Here is a 19,324-nt window from a genome sequence, read left to right as displayed (position 1 = left end):
GAGGGGTGTCAATGTAATTTACTCAATGAGGATAAAATTGGTATTTAAAAAAATTAAAAGGGCTGAGGGGGAATCTGTAATGAAACTTTAAACTTCGGAGGAGATGTAATTTTCAAAATGTGAGAGGAAGAACTATAATAAACATAAATCTCAGGGGGGTGTCAATGTAATTTGCCCAAAAAATTAAAAGTCACTACATAAACTTACCCCAAACATCCCCTAAAATAGTGACTCTCCAAAATAACCTAAATATAAATAAAAATTTTGAATTCAAGTTATTGGGAGCATAAACAATATTTTGACCCAACCAATCAATGAACTCATATTTTTGTTTTCATTTCTCTCTCCAATGAAAGCAAGGGATTTTTTCCCCTCCTCTTTTATTGGGCACATCAAAAAAATATAACTTATTTTGAGGAATAGGTTAAAAGTCACTTCTCAATTTTTAACCCACTTCCCTCTCTCATTAAAAAAAATTAAAAAGTAACTTTTAAACATTTTCCAAAACATTCCTATAAGGGGAGTGATTGAGAGCTCTAACTAGAGCTGGCTCTAATGAGGTGGCAACCAATTAAAAAAAAAAAAAATAGAAAAAGACAAAACAAAAGCCACTAAAAGACAATTTAATGCTAGTTTAGAGGTGCTCTTTTAGAGCTCTAAAACAATTTTGTTCCTATAATATGGACGGGGGAGTCTAATCATTAATTATATTGCAGTAGTTTCAACAAGGATAAACTCAATTTGAAATGTAAACTGATTCAATTATTTTATTTAAAACAAGCTTAACCTTTTAATGTTGTTTAAACAGATACTAACGATATACATTGAGAAGAAAATTCAATAAATTAAACGGTTTAGGCAGTGAATTTGTCAACTCATTTATTAAATAAATATATTTACTTTGGATTATTTTAGATACATGAATCAAACTAGCAAACGACCCAGAATTACTGCCAAAATATTTTAAGAAAAAGTTGAACCATTCAAACTTTTTAAAATAAAATAATATTATATATATTAATAAATTTTTCTTACTTACATATGAGACTTGTTATATCATTGAAAAAGTATCATGTAGACACTCATAAATATTCAAAAATTTCCAAAGATAGAAAAATCAAAAAATATGTCCAAAAAATTATTAATTAATGTGTGATTTGGATTCAATTTTCTATAATGGCACTCATATTTACCAACCGGAAGAATTCAAAAGCCCTGTTTGGTATAGTTTTTTTTCAGTTTATTTTAACTTTCAACTTAATTTAAGTTATTTTGATGTGTTTGGTTTAGCTTAACAATGCAGCTTATAACTTTTTGTAAGTCAAAAATTAACTTATTTTTTGAATGAGTCAGAAAAAACTTAATTTATAAGTCAGAAATCAACTTATATTCATAATTATAAGTTATAAACTATTAAGACATAAACTATAAGGGTGTGTTTGGTAACCTTTACATTTTCAGTTTATATTTACAAAAATTTTATAAACTGATTTTTGTTTATTTTTTATTTATTTTTAGAAAAACATAAACTACAAACGCGTTTGGTAATTGACAAAATGTTTAAAAAAAATTTAAAATATAAAAAAGAGTGAGAAATGGCAAGTGGTGGCAAGTGGCGGCAGAAGACGGTGGTGGAAAGTGGTGACGGTGGGTAGTGGGCAGCTGGTGGTGGTGGGTGGTGGCGGGTGGGTGGTGGTGGTAGGTGGGTGGGTGGGTGACGGTGGCGGGTGGTGGGTGGTAGTGAGTGGGAGGTGTGGGTGGTGGTGGCAGGTGGGTGGCGGATGGTGGGTGGTGGGTGGTGAGTGGCCGATGGCGGGTGGTGGTGGGTGGCAGGGTGGGTGACGATGGCGGGTGGTAGCAAGTAGGTGGTGTTGGTGGTAGTGGTGGCGGCGGGTGGTAGTGGGTGGTGGTGGTGGGTGGGTGAGTGACGGTGTCGAGTAGTGGGTGGTAGCGAATGGGTGGTGGTGGTAGTGGCAGGTGGTAGTGGGTGGTGGCAGGTGGGTGGTGGGTGGTGATGATGGGTGGTGATGGTGACGGTGGCGGGTGATGAGTGGTAGCGAGTGGGTGGTGGCGGTGGCGGTGGCGGCGAGTGGTGGGTGGTTGTAGCAAGTGGGTGGCGAATGGCGGGTAGTGGGGAGTAGGTGGCGGGTGGCGGTAGTGGTGGTGGTAGTGGTGGTGGGTGGGCGGGTGACGGTGGCGGGTGGTAGGTGGTAGCGAGTGGGTGGTAGTAGTGAGTGGTGAGTGGTGGTGGCAGATGGGTGGCTGGTGGTGGTGGTGGATGGTGGGTGATGGTGGTGGTGGTGGTTGTGGTAGTGGTGGTGGGTGGTGGTGGCGGGTGGGTGGCAGGTGGCGGGTGGGTGGCTGGTGGGTGGTGGTGGCGGGTGGGTGGCAGGTGGCTGGTGGTGGTGGGTGGTTGGTGGTGGCAGGTGGTGAATGGTGGTGGCAGGTAGGTGGTAGGTGGCAGGTGGCTGGTAGTGATGGGTGGTTGGTGGTGGCAGGTGGTGAATGGTGGTGGCAGGTAGGTGGTGAGTGGTGGTGGCAAGTAAGTGGCTGGTGGTGGTGGCGAGCGGTGAATGGTAGTAGCAAGTGGTGGGTGGTGGTAGTGGCAAGGGGTGGGTAGTAGTGGCGAGTGAGTAGCAGGTGGGTGGTGGCTGGCGGGTGGTGGCGGATGGTAGCAGGTGGGTGGTGGTGGTAGTGGCAAGGGGTGGGTGGTAGTGGCGAGTGAGTAGCAGGTGGGTGGTGGCTGGCGGGTGGCGGCGGATGGTAGCAGGTGGGTGGTGAGTGGTGGTGGTAGGTGGTGGTGGAGGGTGGGTGGTGGTGGCGGAAGACGGTGGTGGAAAATGGTGGCGGGTGGTGGCTAATGTTGGGTGATAAAAAAAAAAAAACTAAAAACTGAAAATAGAAATACATTTTTTATGTTTTCATTTTTTGGCCAAATTTATAAACTAAGACCACTGATTTATAAATAAAAAATTTTATCAAACAAATTTTTATTTGAGATTTTTAAATTTTTATAAATATAAATAAAAAATTAAAAAAATAAATATTACCAAACGACACCCAAATATTTTTCCACGGTCCTACCAAAGAGGCCAAAGTTATGGTTGAAATACGAGGAGTTTGTACATATTCTCCAGCTACTCTCTAAGCCTTTTTTCCGGAGGATCTAGATTACACCACGTCACTCTACAAAAGATGTGCGACTCAAATTAGCTAAAAATAAATAAATAAATAATAGAGACCCTTTTGTGAAGGACCCCACAACTCCCTTTATGATCCACACCATTTATGATGTGAATCTCACACATACATGAGTAAATCTCACACATTATAAATGATGTAAATCAATAAAGGGGTTGTGGAGGTCCTCCACAAAAGGGGGTCTAACTCATTTTTCTGAATAAAAATTTCCTCTGACACACTTCTCTCTCCCTCCCTCTCACACACACACCACTCTCTCACACACACACACACCCTCTCTCTCTCTCTCTCTCATTTTTAATAAAAAATTAAAAAATTATTTTAATCTTTTTCTTATAAAATTTTAATTTTATAAAATTAATATCACTAAAAATATATCTTTAAAATGAAATTAATATTAAATATATTTAATAAAAAATTAAAATAAATAAAAGTAATTACTATGTTTAGTTATGTTTTTAAATTATTATTTTTTAAATATAAAAATTAAATTACTTTGATGAAATAAAATTAATTTGATAAAATAAACACACAAATTATTATGTTTTAAATAATTTTTGAAAACACATAAATTTAATTTTATATTTAAAAAATAATAATTTGAAAACATAACTAAACATAGTAATTACTTTTTATTTATTTTAATTTTTTATTAAATATATTTAATATTAATATCATTTTAAAGTTATATTTTTAATGATATTAATTTTATAAAATTAAAATTTTATATTTAAAAATTATATAATTATGAAAATAAAATGAAAAAGATTAAAATCGTTTTTTTAATTTTTTATTAAAAATGAGAGAGGGAGAGAGAGAATGACTAAGGCCTCGTTTGGAAACTCTCTTTTTTATTTAAAAAGTTAAAAAGTTATTAAATTAACCAAAAAGTCAATAATTCATACAAAAAAGTCAAAGATTCTCTTTTTTCTCTACTTTTTGCACATCTTTTCGTAAAAAGTCAAAAAGTCATCCCAAACATACTAATTTTTTTAACTCATATTTTAATTAAATAGTCAAAAAATTACTAAATTAGTCTGTTTCTAAATGAGGCTTAAGTGTGTGACGTGGGTGTGTCAATGAGGGAGGAAGAGAGAGAGTCTCAGAGGGAATTTTGAATTTTTTTTTAATTAATTGAAGTCACAAATTTTTAGTGGGGTAACGTGGGTTAATCTGAACCGTCCCAAAGGAAGGACCGGTGAGATCTGAACTCAAATATGAGACCCCATCCAGTGACTAAAAAATTGATGATGTGGGAACAAGAAATTCTTCCTTTCACACTCACACTTAGGGGTGTGCATAATACCGCCGAAACCGCCGAAACCGCCAAAACCGCACCGAACCGCACCGCAAAGGCAAATTCGTTATTATTTGCCAATCGAACCGCCGGTTTTTGGTAAGAAAAATGGCAAATTCTAGTGACACTTTTATCAATCCGCCGGTTTCTATTTTTCTTCCAAACCGCACCGACCCGCACCGCTATTAAATCATGTTTTTATAAGATTCTAAAAATTATTTTTTACTTAAGTTTTCTTGGTGTTCTATACCTTAGAATATAGTATTACATTACTGCTCGAGGGGAATTCAAGATGTCAGTTATCCAAAATAAAATTGGATTCCAATTCACTTTTCAAGATGCTTAACATCACGGTATCTCTCGTCTTTTTTTTACTCTTTGATTTAAGTTTTATAATTTGAATTATATTTTTTATAAACCGCCAATCCGCCCGAACCGCCAAGGCAAATCCGTCATTATTTGCCAACCGAACCGCTGGTTTTTGATAAGGAAAATGACAAATTCTAGTGACACTTTTATCAATCCGCCACCCGCCATACGGTTTCTATTTTTCCCTCAAACCGCACCGACCCGCACCGCGCACACCCCTACTCACACTCACAGTCACACTCACATCTCTCTCTCTCTCTCTCTTCCCCTTCTGTATTCTATATAACAAGAGCAGAAGCAAGTCATAAAATCACAAAACAAAATCATCATACATGGCAGAGGGGCAAGAGGTGAAGCTGTTGGGTTCATGGGTCAGCCCATTTGTCTATAGAGTAAAATGGGCTCTCAACCTCAAAAACATCCAATATGAATACTTAGAACAAGATCTCGTCAACAAGAGCAATCTCCTCCTCACTTGCAACCCTGTCTTTAAAAGAGTCCCAGTCCTCATTCACAACGATAAGATTATCTGTGAGTCCATTGTCATCATGGAGTACCTCGACGAGGTTTGGAAAAACAACCCTATTTTGCCTGAGGACCCTTATGAGATTGCCATGGTTCGTTTTTGGACTAAGTTTATTGAAGAAAAGGTGAAAATCTCTCTCATGTCTGTCTATATTTCAATCTTCTTGTTGTCATAAACATTTGTGAAACATATATGGTGTGATTAATTGTTCTTTAGATGAAAACTACTTCAATATTCACTCATCATTTGTGTGCTATGAAATAAACAATAATAAGTAATCAATTACATAAACTAATAATAGATTCTCTTTAATAATGAGATCTATCATTAAAAAAGATGTTTTACTTGAGAAATTATCTAGTAAGTTTGAGTTATGTGAAACACAGGGTGCTTTCTAAATAACAAGAGTACACATAGCTACTTTGTTTTTAAGAAAAATTATATAAAATATTTAAAATACAATTTTTTTTGAATTTAATGATTAATTTTTTTTAATTAAAATAGACAAATAATTTAGATAATTTTTTTTAAAAAAATTAAAATTAAAATTGATAAAATTTAAAAACAAATGTTTATTTTGTCACAACCTAGATTTTTTTTTTCCCCCTAAAGACAAGATGATTATATGATTGGATTTATCATATAACTTCTTATTTCATCTGATTGTACCACTTGTGGCTTATTTTGGAAAGTAGATTAAAAGTTAATTTTGACATATTTTTTTTATTTTTAAAAACGTGCAAAAAAAAAATAATAAAGAGATGATTTGACTCAAAAAAGTCAGTAAATTAACTTTTTTTTTACGTACTTTCTAAAATAGGCCATTTTGACAAAAAAATAATATTTTTTTAAAAAAAAAAACATAGTGAAAAGTGTAGCTAAAAAATGTGAAATGCTTGGCAACTAAAATAAAAAATAATAATAATTAATGATTCAGTAAGTTTGACAACAAGCTAAATGAGTTGTTTATTGACTTATTAGTATATTTTTTTATATCACCTCTCCACTTTTTTTATATATCTTTCTATGAAAAATCGAAAAATTAAAAAAATAAGTCGTAGCCAAACTCACTTGGTTAAAAGTAAGTTTTTAAGTCTATTATTCAGCTTTTAAGCCAATTCCAAATAGGCTGCTTTTTGGGGCTAAGTGGTCGTTTTTTTTTTTTTTTTTTCTAAATTTTTGAATTTTTATTAAAAAATGTGTAGAAAAAGTAAAGAGAGTGATGTGGTAATTTATATAGTTTTTTTGGCTTTTTTAGAATGTTCCCAAAAATGTCAAAAAAAAAAAAAAAAGAAAGAATTTTTTTTTTAAAGCCTTTGCTAAACATGGCTTAACTAGATGGGATTTTGTTAGTAACAATGTGTTTTTACCTTAATTTTTTACAGTTCACTGAAGTGGTAAGGAAAGTGCTGTTTCTTGATGGAGAACAACAAGAGAATGAAGTGAAGAATGCAAAAGAAGCCCTAGAAAGCATTGAAGGAGAGCTCAAGGGAAAGAAGTTCTTTGGAGGTGAAACCATTGGTCTTTTAGACCTTGTCTTGGGCTTTATGACCATATGGCTAAACATAATTGAAGAAGTTTCTCATGTCAAAGTGTTTGACTCACTCAAGCACCCTTCTTTGAGCAAATGGATGGAGGACTTTCTAGAATTGCCATTGATCAAAGAATGCTCACCAAATAGAGATGAGTTGGTGCCATATTTTCACAAGATAAGAGAGCAAATGCTGGCTTTGGCTGCCAAGAAATGAGTGTTTTGTTTATGTAGTTTTCTATCTGGACAGAAATTAATCACAGAATTGGACACAATCCTTTCATATTAATGTGGAATTCACATCATGTGAAAGGGTTGTCTCTGGTTTTGTGATTGATTTCTATGTTGTTAGACTTTTTTTTTTTGTTTGTTTTTTTATTATGTTTGGATCTTAAATTTAGGAAGAGAATTTTGTAAAGGGAAAGTGAAAGAAATAAAGTTTCTTCTTATTTATTTTCCTTCTATAACTCTCTCTCTTGAAATTCAAGATCCAAACAAAGTATTAGATAGTTAAAAAATGAGATTTTAGTTATAAGTTATGTCTGGATCTTAGATTTGAACATAAATTTGTGAAGGAAAAAGAAAAAGTAAAATAATTATGAGTTGATTTTTTCACTTTTCTTGTTTCTTTTCCATTCACAAAAATCACTTTATAAAATCTATGATCTAAATACAAAATTAAATGCTAAGAATTGGGGGAGATTGGTAAATTAAACTCTTTACATCTCTTAGATTTATTTTACTTTGTTTTTATTTGAATGTATTTTTGATAATGTCGAGCACATGTGGCATTTATGTGCATTATTTCTTGTGAAAAGAATAGTAAATTATATTTTTTTGTTTTTCTGATAACTTTTAAAATATATATATATATATGAATAATTTCGGTGGATTGTTAGAATGATTGTTATTTTCAAATTATAACAGTTTTATCTAAAAAATATCTTTGCAGCAGCTTGCTAAAATATGATATTGCTAAACTTTGATAATGTTATTTGTGCTGACTCAACTCACTCAAAACGATCTTGATCCAATAGCTTGGATGTGAGACATCTAACCGACATAAATAAGAAATGATTTAGATGTGTCAAAATAATATTTACACTATTATGATAGTATAATAACATTGCTATAGAAATGGCTTTTATTTTTTGATAGGCAAAAGTGAAATTTATTGATGTTAAAAACAAGACTACAGAACCCAAGAAAAGTGGGCTTGTTTGGTTTGTTTTTGGGAAAAAATTTTGGAAAAAATTATCTACAAACAAATTTTTAAGAGGAATCAAATCAAATAAATTTTTCCAAAAAAAATCTCAAAATTTTGTTTGGTTTGCTTCTTTCCAAAATCACACACTCTCTCCCATACACATCAAATCAATCACTTTTTTTAAAACTCTCTTTCCAAAACAATTTCTGAAAAAAGGCAAATCAAACAAGTTTTCGTACTTTTTATTTCAAAAATTACTCCACAAACACAAACCAAATAAGCATCCTCGTCAAAAGTACAACCAAGCTGTTCTCCTTTTGTTTTTTGTTTTTTGTTTTTTTTATAAATTGGTAAGAAAATATTTATAAATTGTGTGGGTAATTTTCTGACCACACTGCCCGCTTAGTAATCAGCTGGATAGTACCGGCAGAATAGATGGCTTTAGCAAACCTGTAACAGAAAGAAAAGGCTCCGGCGGTGGCTCTTCCACCAGGGGGCACTCCGACGATCAAGTCAGTATATCTCGCAAAGATAATCAAGTGCTAAACTTATTATTCAAAGCATAAAATTGTGTACCTTAGACCCATGGGGGTGCCTCTCTTTTATAGTTTACTTAATCCAAGTCCCACTAGAAGCCTGACTTCTATGGACTCCAATTCAATACTGACTTTGGACTCTTCAAGAGATAAAGATAAACTCCCTAAGAGTTTTATCCTTATCTTGGCTAAGTCTTCTCTTTACTCTAGGACTCTTGTCCCTTATCCGCTTATCTAGGATTCTGATATTTTCGGAGATCACCTCGGCCTCGCCAAGATAATCTCGGCATAACTACCACGACACGTGGCACCTCGGCTGACACCTCGGCGTCACCATGCCACGTGTTGGTACTCTGAAAATATATCCCCACAACTGCCCCCTAAGTTCTATTACCTCGGCATTCTAAGGTGATGAAACCTATATCAATATCTCTTTCTATATATTGGCTTACAAACTCTTCAGCCGAGATCATTTATTTCAACCCGACATGTTTCGATTTTCAAGAACAAGAACTCAAATGAACTTTCCCACGCGCATGTGCTGTCATGCATTACTTCTTAACCGTTTCTTTTACGCGTCTTTACCTTATTGGGCCGTCTTTGTGACGCGCCTATAACCACGTTTTTTCTGCGCACGCCGCCTGACGTATGCGCTGCTCCAGATGCATTGATTACCTTTCGCCGCCGTTTTTGGTTTTTTTGACAAAATTCTTCCTTCTTCTTTCATTTCTTCGCTATTGCATTTGCTGTCTCTCTCTCTAAAACTCGTTCTTTCGAATCTGCCATTGCTGAAGCTCCAAGCTCTGTATTTGTCTTCCTGGTGGAACTTTCGTCGTTCTGCCACATCTGTAACTACTGACTGTTTTCGGCAGTCCTCACATCGGCTTCATTTTTTCTAGTAAGCAGCTGTTCCTTCTGTTTTCAATTCTTGACTATTTCTGGAATCTCCTGTTATTACTACCTTGCTCAAATATCTATTTTGTGAATCATACATCTGAATGTGTTTACTCCTTGATTTGGCCCTTGCCTATATCTTGAACACACGCACCATTGCACAACTTCACTGTATTTTTGCCACTGATCTTGGTCTTTTATTTCTCGTATTCTTCATGTTCTTGATAGCCCATCCCTGTTCTTGTTTCTGAAACTTCGCCTTTGTTTTCTGTTTTTTGTGTCTTTGCTAGATCTCTACCTTCAATTTTTGCTTTCAATCTTCGCCTTCATAGATTTAGGTTTGGGATTTGTCTATAGAACCTATCAATTCTTAGAAAAAAAATTGAAACAATCCTTACCAGCATATACCCAGGGTTTCGCCGAGGTCCGACAATCCTCTTAAGAGCATCTTCTTTCTGAAACCTAGCCCTCTGATTTTAGGCCGACGTTATGGGTATGTGGAGACATAGGGTAGACACCCCGACCAAACTTGAGTACTTTAGACAAGAGTTCTCTATTCCTGCCGATGTCCATCTGAGGCTGGCTGAAGATAACGACTCCATCATGCCCATAGATGATTCAATGCCTTTTCCCATAGTAGCTTTTACTGAGTGCGGACTCCGGCTCCCACTTAACATTCTCTTTCGCGAAATTCTTCACTTTTACAAGCTGAACCCTATGCAACTTGCCATAAACTCTTATCGAGTGATCAATGGCATCATAGTTTTAGCTAGGCAGGAGAACGCTAGGATCACCCTTACCGACATCCAGTACTGTTATACCATGTGCCCCCTTAACCTGAAGGAAAAAGGCTACGTCTATTACCTCAAGCCGAGGTCCACTGAATTCAAAATCGTAGCTGACCTTCCAGACTCCAACAAGGGGGCTGGAGATGATTATGTTATTGCTTCGGGAAATTGGGAGTTTGGCGTAGACGAGGACACCCATCTCTACCCTCTTCCCCGATCAGTTAAAGAGGGCAAGGGTAAGAGCCCAGCGTCAATATTTAGTTGTTTCTGTTCAAGTCTTCAATATTTTATCTGTTTCTAATGTCTGTTTCTTCTTGCAGACGTTCGTAAGCCACCAAAAGACTTTCGCCAATCCTACATTCCCAACAAAGACTTAAAGAGGCTCCTAGATCTGCCAATCCAAAAGCACAAGGCTCCACTGGTACTGAATTTTATTCCGACGTACAAGTCTACACTGCCCGACGTCCCGAAAAGAAAGAAGAAGAGCGTATCTCCTCCCTCTGCTACTACTCCACAAACCGCATCAACATCTCGGGCTAATCAAGGGTCAACCTCTGATCCAGCCGATCAACCATCAACTTCAGCCCCATACTTAATCCCAATACCAGAAAGAAAACGTCGGCGACGTCTTATCAAAACTGCTGAGATGGGTTGCCCGAAGCCTGTTGCCCAAGATCTCCTAGTCGACCTTCCTACGGATGTTAACGCTCAGCCGACGCAAACCATGCCCCCACTAAAGCCGAAGAGAACCAAGAAAGCCCAGCCAAAGGCTAAAGTGACTCAGGTTGAATCTGAGGACACTTTACCTATATCCAAACTGGCTCAGAGTGGGAAGACCGCTTCCGTTCCCACAAAAAGGTCTGCTGAAACACAGCCATCAGAGTCCACTCAATCAAAGAAGCTGAGGTCATCGTCTGCGACGACCTCGAGTTCCAAAATACCAAGAGTCCCCTGGGTGCCTGAAATCACCCTGGAAGATAAGCCTGTTCTAGCCTGTGACAGTGCCGATGACATTAATGTCGGCATGGCACTTAGTACTGCTGTTCTCTTTCCTGGTGATCTTGAGTGGAATGCCAAGATAAGCGAGTACGAGAACTATGCCCTCATGCTCCAACGTTCTGTTCAAGTAAGTTCCCCCATTTGGCAACTTGTCTTTCTGCCTCTTTTTCTATACTTGTAAAGTTTGTGTAATAACTTTTCCCTTGGGTTCTTTCAGGCCATTCAACATGCCCATTCTCTCTCCATGCAAGCTTTTGAAACAAGGGAGAAGTTAGCCGACATGAGGCGGGAGGTTTCTGTCCTAAAAAAGGAAAACAAAACCTTTCTGACAAAGATGAAGAAGCTTGAAGACCAGGCTAAGGCTGCCACCAAAGCCCAAACCCTAGCCGAAGAAAAGGCCGAATCTGCCGAGGCTATTAAGAAGGTCGCCGAGGCCGAAAAGAGAGAGGCCGAGGACAAAAAGGCCCAAGCCGAAAAGGAACTTCAAGAGGCCTTATCTACTAAAGACGCCGAAATCAAAGAGGCCGACGAAAAGGCCTATGCTCAAGGAATGGCTGACGTTACAGAGGAATACAAACTACAAGTTAGGCAGGCGTACAACAAGGGCTTCTCCCTTGGTTGGATGGCCCGTGCAAAAAAACTTAATCTTCCTGACAATTCACCACTGCGCCAAGTCGACGCTATTCCTCTTCCATTTCCTCCACCTCCACTGCCAAGCCAAGCTGAAGATGAATCTGAGTCTGAGTCTGAGGATGAGGATAAGGATGATGATGAGGCTTTGGTAAGGAAGCCCAAAGATGCTAGTGAGACCAAGTCCCCTCCTCAAGATGATCAAGTCCTAGACTTGACTCATGAGGAGGTTATCAAGGAGACCACTCCTGAGCAAGCATCATCTGATGTTCCTCCAGTCGATAGAAGTCTTGATCAAACACTTGCCGAAATTGACGCTGAGTTGGCGGCGGAAAAGATTGCCGAGGTGGTTCCACCAGAATCCTCCGAGGTTCCAACCCATCCAGCTGTTGATGCTGAAGGAGCCTGACTCCGAAGACATTGAACTTTTTTACTTTTCTGTTTTCTGGACAATGTAAGCTTCCTTTTGTGGCCGACGTGCCTATCTTTGTCACTGCCGACCAATTTGCTTTTGGTTAGGCCGTAGTGCCTTCTTTGTACACAACTGCAACTGTTTTTCTCTGAATGCTTTAGTATTTATTTTCTTTTGATTGCTTCTGCATGGTTCTATACTTAGAATATTTGGCATGCCTTTCATACTTTGCCTCCTTTGTGCAATCTTCTCGGGTTAAAGACCTCGGGTATAGTAACTACAAGCTTTACTTCGGCAAGATACTAACCTGCAAACTTTTCATGAATTTCAACAAGTATAAACTATTCAATGCTATCTTTGCAAACATTTCTCAAGTTATAACAAGTGCTAAACAATGATCTACTTGTAAATTGCTACAAATTTCAATAAGTGTTTAAACAATATACTTAGCTGTTATTTCAACCTGTAAATTGCTGTAAATTTCAACAGCTGATCATATGTCGGCTTAACGTCATCTTGTAAATTGCTACAAATTTCAACAAGTGTTAAGCATCTTCTTTAGGTTTAGCCAACCTGTAGATTGCTATAAGGGTTTAAGCAATAACCTCGGCTTCATTTCAACTTGTAAATTGCAGCTTAACTTCAACTTGTAAATTGCTACAAATTTCAACAAGTGAAGATAAGGAATCGGCTTAACTTCAACTTGTAAATTGCTACAAATATCAACAAGTGAAGATAAGGAATCAGCTTAACTTCAACTTGTAAATTGCTACAAATTTCAACAAGTGAAGATAAGGAATCAGCTTAACTTCAACTTGTAAATTGCTACAAATTTCAACAAGTGAAGATAAGGAACTATCTCAGCTTATCTTCAACTTGTAAATTGTTACAAATTTCAACAAGTGAAGATAAGGAATCAGCTTAACTTCAACTTGTAAATTGCTACAAATTTCGACAAGTGAAGATAAGGAACCATCTCAGCTTAACTTCAACTTGTAAATTGCAATAAATTTCAACAAGTGAAGATAATGAACCATTTCAGCTTAACTTCAACTTGTAAATTGCTACAAATTTCAACAAGTGAAGATAAGGAACTATCTCAGCTTATCTTCAACTTGTAAATTGCTACAAATTTCAACAAGTGAAGATATGGAATCAGCTTAACTTCAACTTGTAAATTGCTACAAATTTCAACAAGTGAAGATACGGAACCATCTCAGCTTAACTTCAACTTGTAAATTGCTACAAATTTCAACAAGTGAATTAAGTGTCTCTGTCTTCTCTCTGCCCCCAATGTGAACCTGAGTTCTACTTGGGTTCTCATTATTCATGTCTCCAAAAACACCAATATGTAACTTTATCAATCATATGTGTTTAAAGAAAAGGGAAAAGATTTTGTTGATGACATCGGCCAAAAATAATGCACATCTAATGATAGAAGAATTTCAAATTACAAGTGTTCCAAGGTCTTGGCAGTGCTTTGCCCTCGTTATCTTCAAGCCGATAAGCTCCATTGCCTAATACCAAATTAATTCTGTAGGGTCCTTCCCAGTTTGGGCCAAGCTTGCCCTCTTTGGGATCCTTCTTGTTGCCGACGACTTTTCTCAAGACTAGGTCACCGACTTGAAAATCTCTTGGATTGACTTTCTTGTTGTAAGCTCTGGCAAGCTGTTGCTGGTATACTGCGAGCTGAATTACAGCTTTCTCTCTTCGTTCTTCCAAAAGATCCAGATCTCGGGCTAAGAGTATGTCATTGGTGCCATTCTCTACTCCTTGGGTTCTGATCCCTGGAATGCCGTTCTCCAATGGGATGACTGCTTCTGTGCCATAAGCCATGGCAAAAGGGTAGGAATGGCAACGAGGAGGGGTGGGGCCGGGGATCACCCTCCCCGTCCCCGATCCCCGATTGTGAATATCTCCCGGCCCCAATCCCCGACGGGGAACCTACCGTCGTCTCCATCCCCGCCCCCAACGGAGAGCGGGTTTCCCTGACCCCGAAATATCCCCAACCCATTTTTTTCATCATTAACAACTTATAAAAAAAAAAAAAATTCTGGTTCAATCATCAACAACAATTCATCAATCATCAACAATCATTAAAAATGGACAAGCCCTCAGATCTGGTTCATTTTCTTTCACCATCTGGTTCAGATCTGAGAAATGGCGAAGAAAAACGCTTTAGATTCAGAACTGAAATGAAGAGAGAGAATATAGGGAGAGAGAGAGAGAGAGAAAGAGTTGTCTTACAGCGGAGCTGAAACCCCATACTTCTTCGCTAGCGACGATGACAAGGTATGCAGCGGCGACGATTGATGATCATGCAGCGGCGACGATGATCAGATCACAGAGAGAGAGAGCGAGAGAGAGAGAGAGAACAGATCTGTTAGATCTGAATACACCTCTGCGGCTGTGGCAGTGGGCTTGGACCTGCGGCGGCGGCGGCAGTGGCCATGAGGAACGAGAGAGTTAAGAGTGAGAGTTGAGATGAGAGTCAAAAAGAGAGTGAGAGTGAAAGAGAGAGTTGAGATTCCGATCAAAAAAAAAGAAGAGAGAGTTGAGATGAGAGTCAGAAACAGGTTAGAGAGTAAGAGATATAAAACAACACAGCTCCTCAAAAAAACATAAAAAAAAACAACACAGATATATTATATATATATGCATATAATATAAATATAAAGGGTATAAATGTAATTTTCTTTCGGGGAAATTCGGGGATGGGGCCGGGGCCGGGCCGGGGCTTGAACACTGATCACCGTCCCCGGCCCGAAACAGATCGGGGATTGATTTTCAAATACCGTCCCCTCCCCGTCGGGAGTATTTTTTGGGAAAAAACCGCTCAAATCGGGATCGGGGTCGGGGATCCCCATCGGGTTGGTTTCAAATTGCCATCCCTACAAAAAGGGATTCCCTTATTGATCTTCTCGGCGTAGTCCGATATGCCCAAAGCACGTTGGGCAATTCGTCTACCCACTTTCCTTTTGCTGCCTGCAGCCTCTTCTTTATTTCATCCAAAATTACTTTGTTGGATGCTTCTGCTTGCCCATTACTTTGGGGAAAAATTGGTGTTGAAAAGTAATTCTTGATCTTGAATTTCGCACAAAAGTTCTTGATGAGTTTGCTGTCAAACTGCGTTCCGTTGTTGGCAACTATTGCTCTTGGAATCCCAAATCTGGTGATGATGTTTCTCCATATAAAGTTCTTGACGTCCACATCTCGAATTTTGGCAAGAGGTTCTGCCTCTATCCACTTCGTAAAGTAATCTGTGGCTACTAGCAAGTATTTTCTCTGCCCAGTTGCCTGGGGAAGTTGCCCAACAAGATCCATGCCCCATTGGGCAAACGGCCAAGGGCTGGATACTGGGTTCAGGTCGGCAGCTGGCTGATGTATCAAAGGTGCAAACCTTTGGCATTGTTCACACTTCTTCACGTAGGCTTCAGCATCCTTTTGCATGTAGGGCCACCAATACCCCTGGGTAATGGCCCTGTGGGCTAAAGATCTGCCCCCAGCATGGCTTCCACAAATACCTTCATGAATTTCATATAGGAAATCCTCAACCTGCAAAGGGTGTACGCACCTTAAAAGGGGTCCAGTGAAGGACCTTCTGTAGAGGTGTCCATCTTCTGTCAGATTGAATCTTGCTGATTTCAATCTGACTTTGTGTGCCTCCTTACGACCTTCCGGCAGCTTTCCTTCTTTTAGGAATGCAATAATTGCATCCATCTAGCTTGGTCCCATGTCCACACACATTGCTTTCTGCTCTGTGCTTTCTGGTTCTATGCTCGGGCCCGATATATAGTCGATCATAATTGTTCTTGTTTTTCCAGTCTGCATTGAACTTGCCAGGTTAGCCAATGCGTCGGCGTGGGTGTTGTCATCTCGGCTAACTTGGAGTAGTCGGCAATTCTGAAATAGGGCTGCCAATCTGATGACCTCTTTTGCATATGCCGACATCCTTTCGTCTCTGGCTGCAAATTCTCCTGTTGACTGATTAACAATAAGCTGTGAATCACAAAAAACTATTACCTCATCTACTTCTGCTGCTGCTGCCAGTTTTAGCCCTGCAATTAATTCTTCGTATTCCACTTCATTGTTTGAGGCCTTGAACCCCAAACAGATGGACTGTTCTATTATTTCGCCATCTGGTGATATCAGTAGTACTCCTGCTCCCGCTCCTTGTCGGTTCGAACTTCCATCGACAAATAGTCTGAATGAGTTGCCGATGTAGATGCTGCAGGGTTTGAGTTTTTCCTTCCTTTGCTTTTTTACCTTTGGCTGGGATTCTCCTTGCTTGCTGGGACAATGCTCATCCTGGCTCAACGGAGCCCGATGTTCGATGGTTTCAGGCGTGAATTCTGCCACGAAGTCGGCCAAAACTTGGCCTTTTATTGCTGTTCTGGGCCTGAACTCCAGGTCATACTGGCCCAAGGCAACTTCCCATCTTGCTATTCTTCCTGTTAAGTCTCCTTGTTGCAACAAGGACTTCAGTGGATGCTCTGTTAGGACCACAATCTTGTACGCCTGAAAGTAATGGTTCAACTTCTTTGAAACTATTACTAAGGTTAGCATTAATTTCTCTAGTGGTAGATACCTTGTTTTTGCGTTGGCCAAGGTTTTGCTTACATAGTAAACAGCCTTTTGCTCCCTTTTTTCTTCTCGGATTAGTACTGCACTGATTACGTGTTCTGAAATTGCCAAGTACAAAAATAGTTCTTCCCCTGGTTCTGGATTGGAAAGAACCGAAGTTGTGGTCAAGTACTTCTTCAGGTCAGTCAAAGCGGCTTCGCATTCTTTTGTCCACAGAAAGTCTGTGGCTTTTTTCACCAGGTTGAAGAAGGGTCTGCACTTATCTGAGCTTCTGCTGATGAATCTGTTTAGGGCTGCGGCCCTTCTAGTAAGCATCTGAACTTGTTTTGCCGACGTCGGGCTTTTCAGCTCTAGGATGGCCTTGATTTGGTCTGAGCTGGCCTCAATGCCCTTTCTTATTACCAGATACCCCAAAAACTTACTTGATCCAATTCCAAACGCGCACTTTGATGCGTTGAGTCGGAATCGGTATGTTTTTAGTATATCAAAGACCTCTTTTAGGTTGGCAAGATGACCCTTAGATTCCTTGGTTTTCACGACCATGTCATCGATGTAGACTTCTACCGTTTTGCCAATCAGGTGCTTGAACATCTTTGTTACTAATCTTTGGTAAGTTGCTCCTGCGTTTTTCAACCCAAAAGGCATTACCTTGTAACAGTACAGGCCTTTAGGGGTGATGAACGCGGTCTTCTCCTCGTCTGGAGGGTACATGGCAATCTGGTGGTACCCCCTGTATGCATCCAGAAAACTCATCCTTTCATGCCCTGAAGTAGCATCTACTAGCTGGTCAATCTTGGGCAGAGGAAAGCTGTCTTTGGGGCAGGTTTTGTTGAGGCTGGTAAAGTCTACACAGACCCTCTATTTGCCGTTCTTCTTCTTTACCACTACTGTGTTGGACAGCCATGTCGGGTAGTGAACTTCTCGGATGGCCCTGGCCTCCAGAAGTCCGTCTACTTCTTCTTCTACTGCTTCGACGTGCATCAACATCGGTCTTCTGGCTCGTTGAATCACAGGTTTTGCTGACCTGTTGACATTCAGTCTGTGGCAAGTGACCTCGGGGTCAATGCCAGGCATTTCGTAAGGTGTCTAGGCGAACAGCTCAATGTTGGCTCTTAGAAAAGTTTCCAACTCTTTCTCCTCTTCTTCGGCTAAGCCTGAATCGAGAAGAAAGAAGCTTTCTTCATCTCCATCCTGGACGACGATTTTCTTTAGCGCCTCTTCGCTCTTCTCGGCTGGTTCTTTGCCGACGTCTTCTAGGACTTCCACGTCTTCATCTTCAATTTCTGCCTTCTTTGGCTCTCGTACGCAGCAGGTAGACTTCATTGCTGCCATGGAGCAATTTTTTGCCTGCAGTTGATCTCTTCTGATTTCTTCAATCCCATGCTCTGTTGGGAACCGCAGTAGTTGATGCAACGTTGAGGGAACTGCCCCCATTGCATGAAACCATGGCCTTCCCAAGATGATGTTATATGGCGAGGGTGTGTCAATCACCATAAATTCTGTCTTGATCTTCTTAGTACCAGGTTGTACTTCCACGCTTGCTGCGCTCAGTGGCCACGTCGGCGTTCCATTGAAGCCGACCATCGGGTTGCTGGATTGTTCCAGGTCGTTAGGATGAAGGCCCAGCTCCTTGTAACATCTGACATACATGATGTCGCAAGAGCTGCCTTAATCAATCAGGATGCGCTTCACTTGGCACTCCCCAACCTGGAGGGATACTGCCAAGGCATCGTTGTGCGGATGCTGGACCATCTCTAGGTCAGCTTCAGTGAAGGCTATCATCGGTCCTCGGCATTCTTCAGGCCGAGGTCTTTTATGTCTGACCTGGTTCACGTGCTGCACGTGTCTTACTCTTTGGGTTTCTCCCTGAATGTCGCTTTCGTTTACCTTTGAGTGAATTACATTAACCACCCGTGGTCCTCCTGCCTGTGGTTGCTGTGCTGGGGGAGGCGGAGCTGCTGGTGCTTGAGGCAATCTTGCCTGTTCTTCTCTTGTCCTGGCCTCATCAACAAGGTCCCTCAGATGGCCTTGCCTTACCAAGTCTTCTAAGTGTGCTTTTAGGGCTCTGCAACCCTGAGTTGGGTGCCCTTCTTCATTGTGGTAAGCACAACGCCTACCAACGTTTCTTCCCATGAATTCCCCTGGTACTCTTGCTGGAGCTCTGAAATGGGGTTTGTTTTGTATTTGATCCAAGACTTTGTGGATCGGGACTCGGAATATAGTTGTTACTGCCTGTTTACCCCTCAATTCCGTTTCTTGTTTGGTTGGTCCATTGTTGCCTCGGCTTCGCTTCGGCGAGTCATTTCCTTTCTCTTGTTTTGTTTCTTTATTTCCCGACGTATCCTCCTTG

The 19,324-nt window shown here is 39.7% G+C and overlaps 1 protein-coding gene across 1 annotated transcript; it reads left to right on the top strand.

The window, feature by feature from the left end:
* Positions 1-5,087: 5,087 nt before the first annotated feature.
* LOC114313106 (putative glutathione S-transferase) lies at positions 5,088-7,386 on the top strand. Its single transcript, XM_028259447.2, has 2 exons — positions 5,088-5,517; positions 6,779-7,386. Exons 1-2 carry the CDS (start codon positions 5,200-5,202, stop codon positions 7,139-7,141), a joined length of 681 nt encoding a protein of 226 aa, XP_028115248.2. The 5' UTR covers positions 5,088-5,199; the 3' UTR covers positions 7,142-7,386.
* The last annotated feature ends 11,938 nt before the right edge of the window (positions 7,387-19,324 follow it).

The sequence above is a fragment of the Camellia sinensis genome, chromosome 5 (genome assembly GCF_055761805.1).
Source record: "Camellia sinensis isolate YWXY chromosome 5, ASM5576180v1, whole genome shotgun sequence".
Classification (NCBI taxonomy): Eukaryota; Viridiplantae; Streptophyta; class Magnoliopsida; order Ericales; family Theaceae; genus Camellia; species Camellia sinensis.
This window is presented reverse-complemented; position numbering and strand designations above follow the sequence as displayed.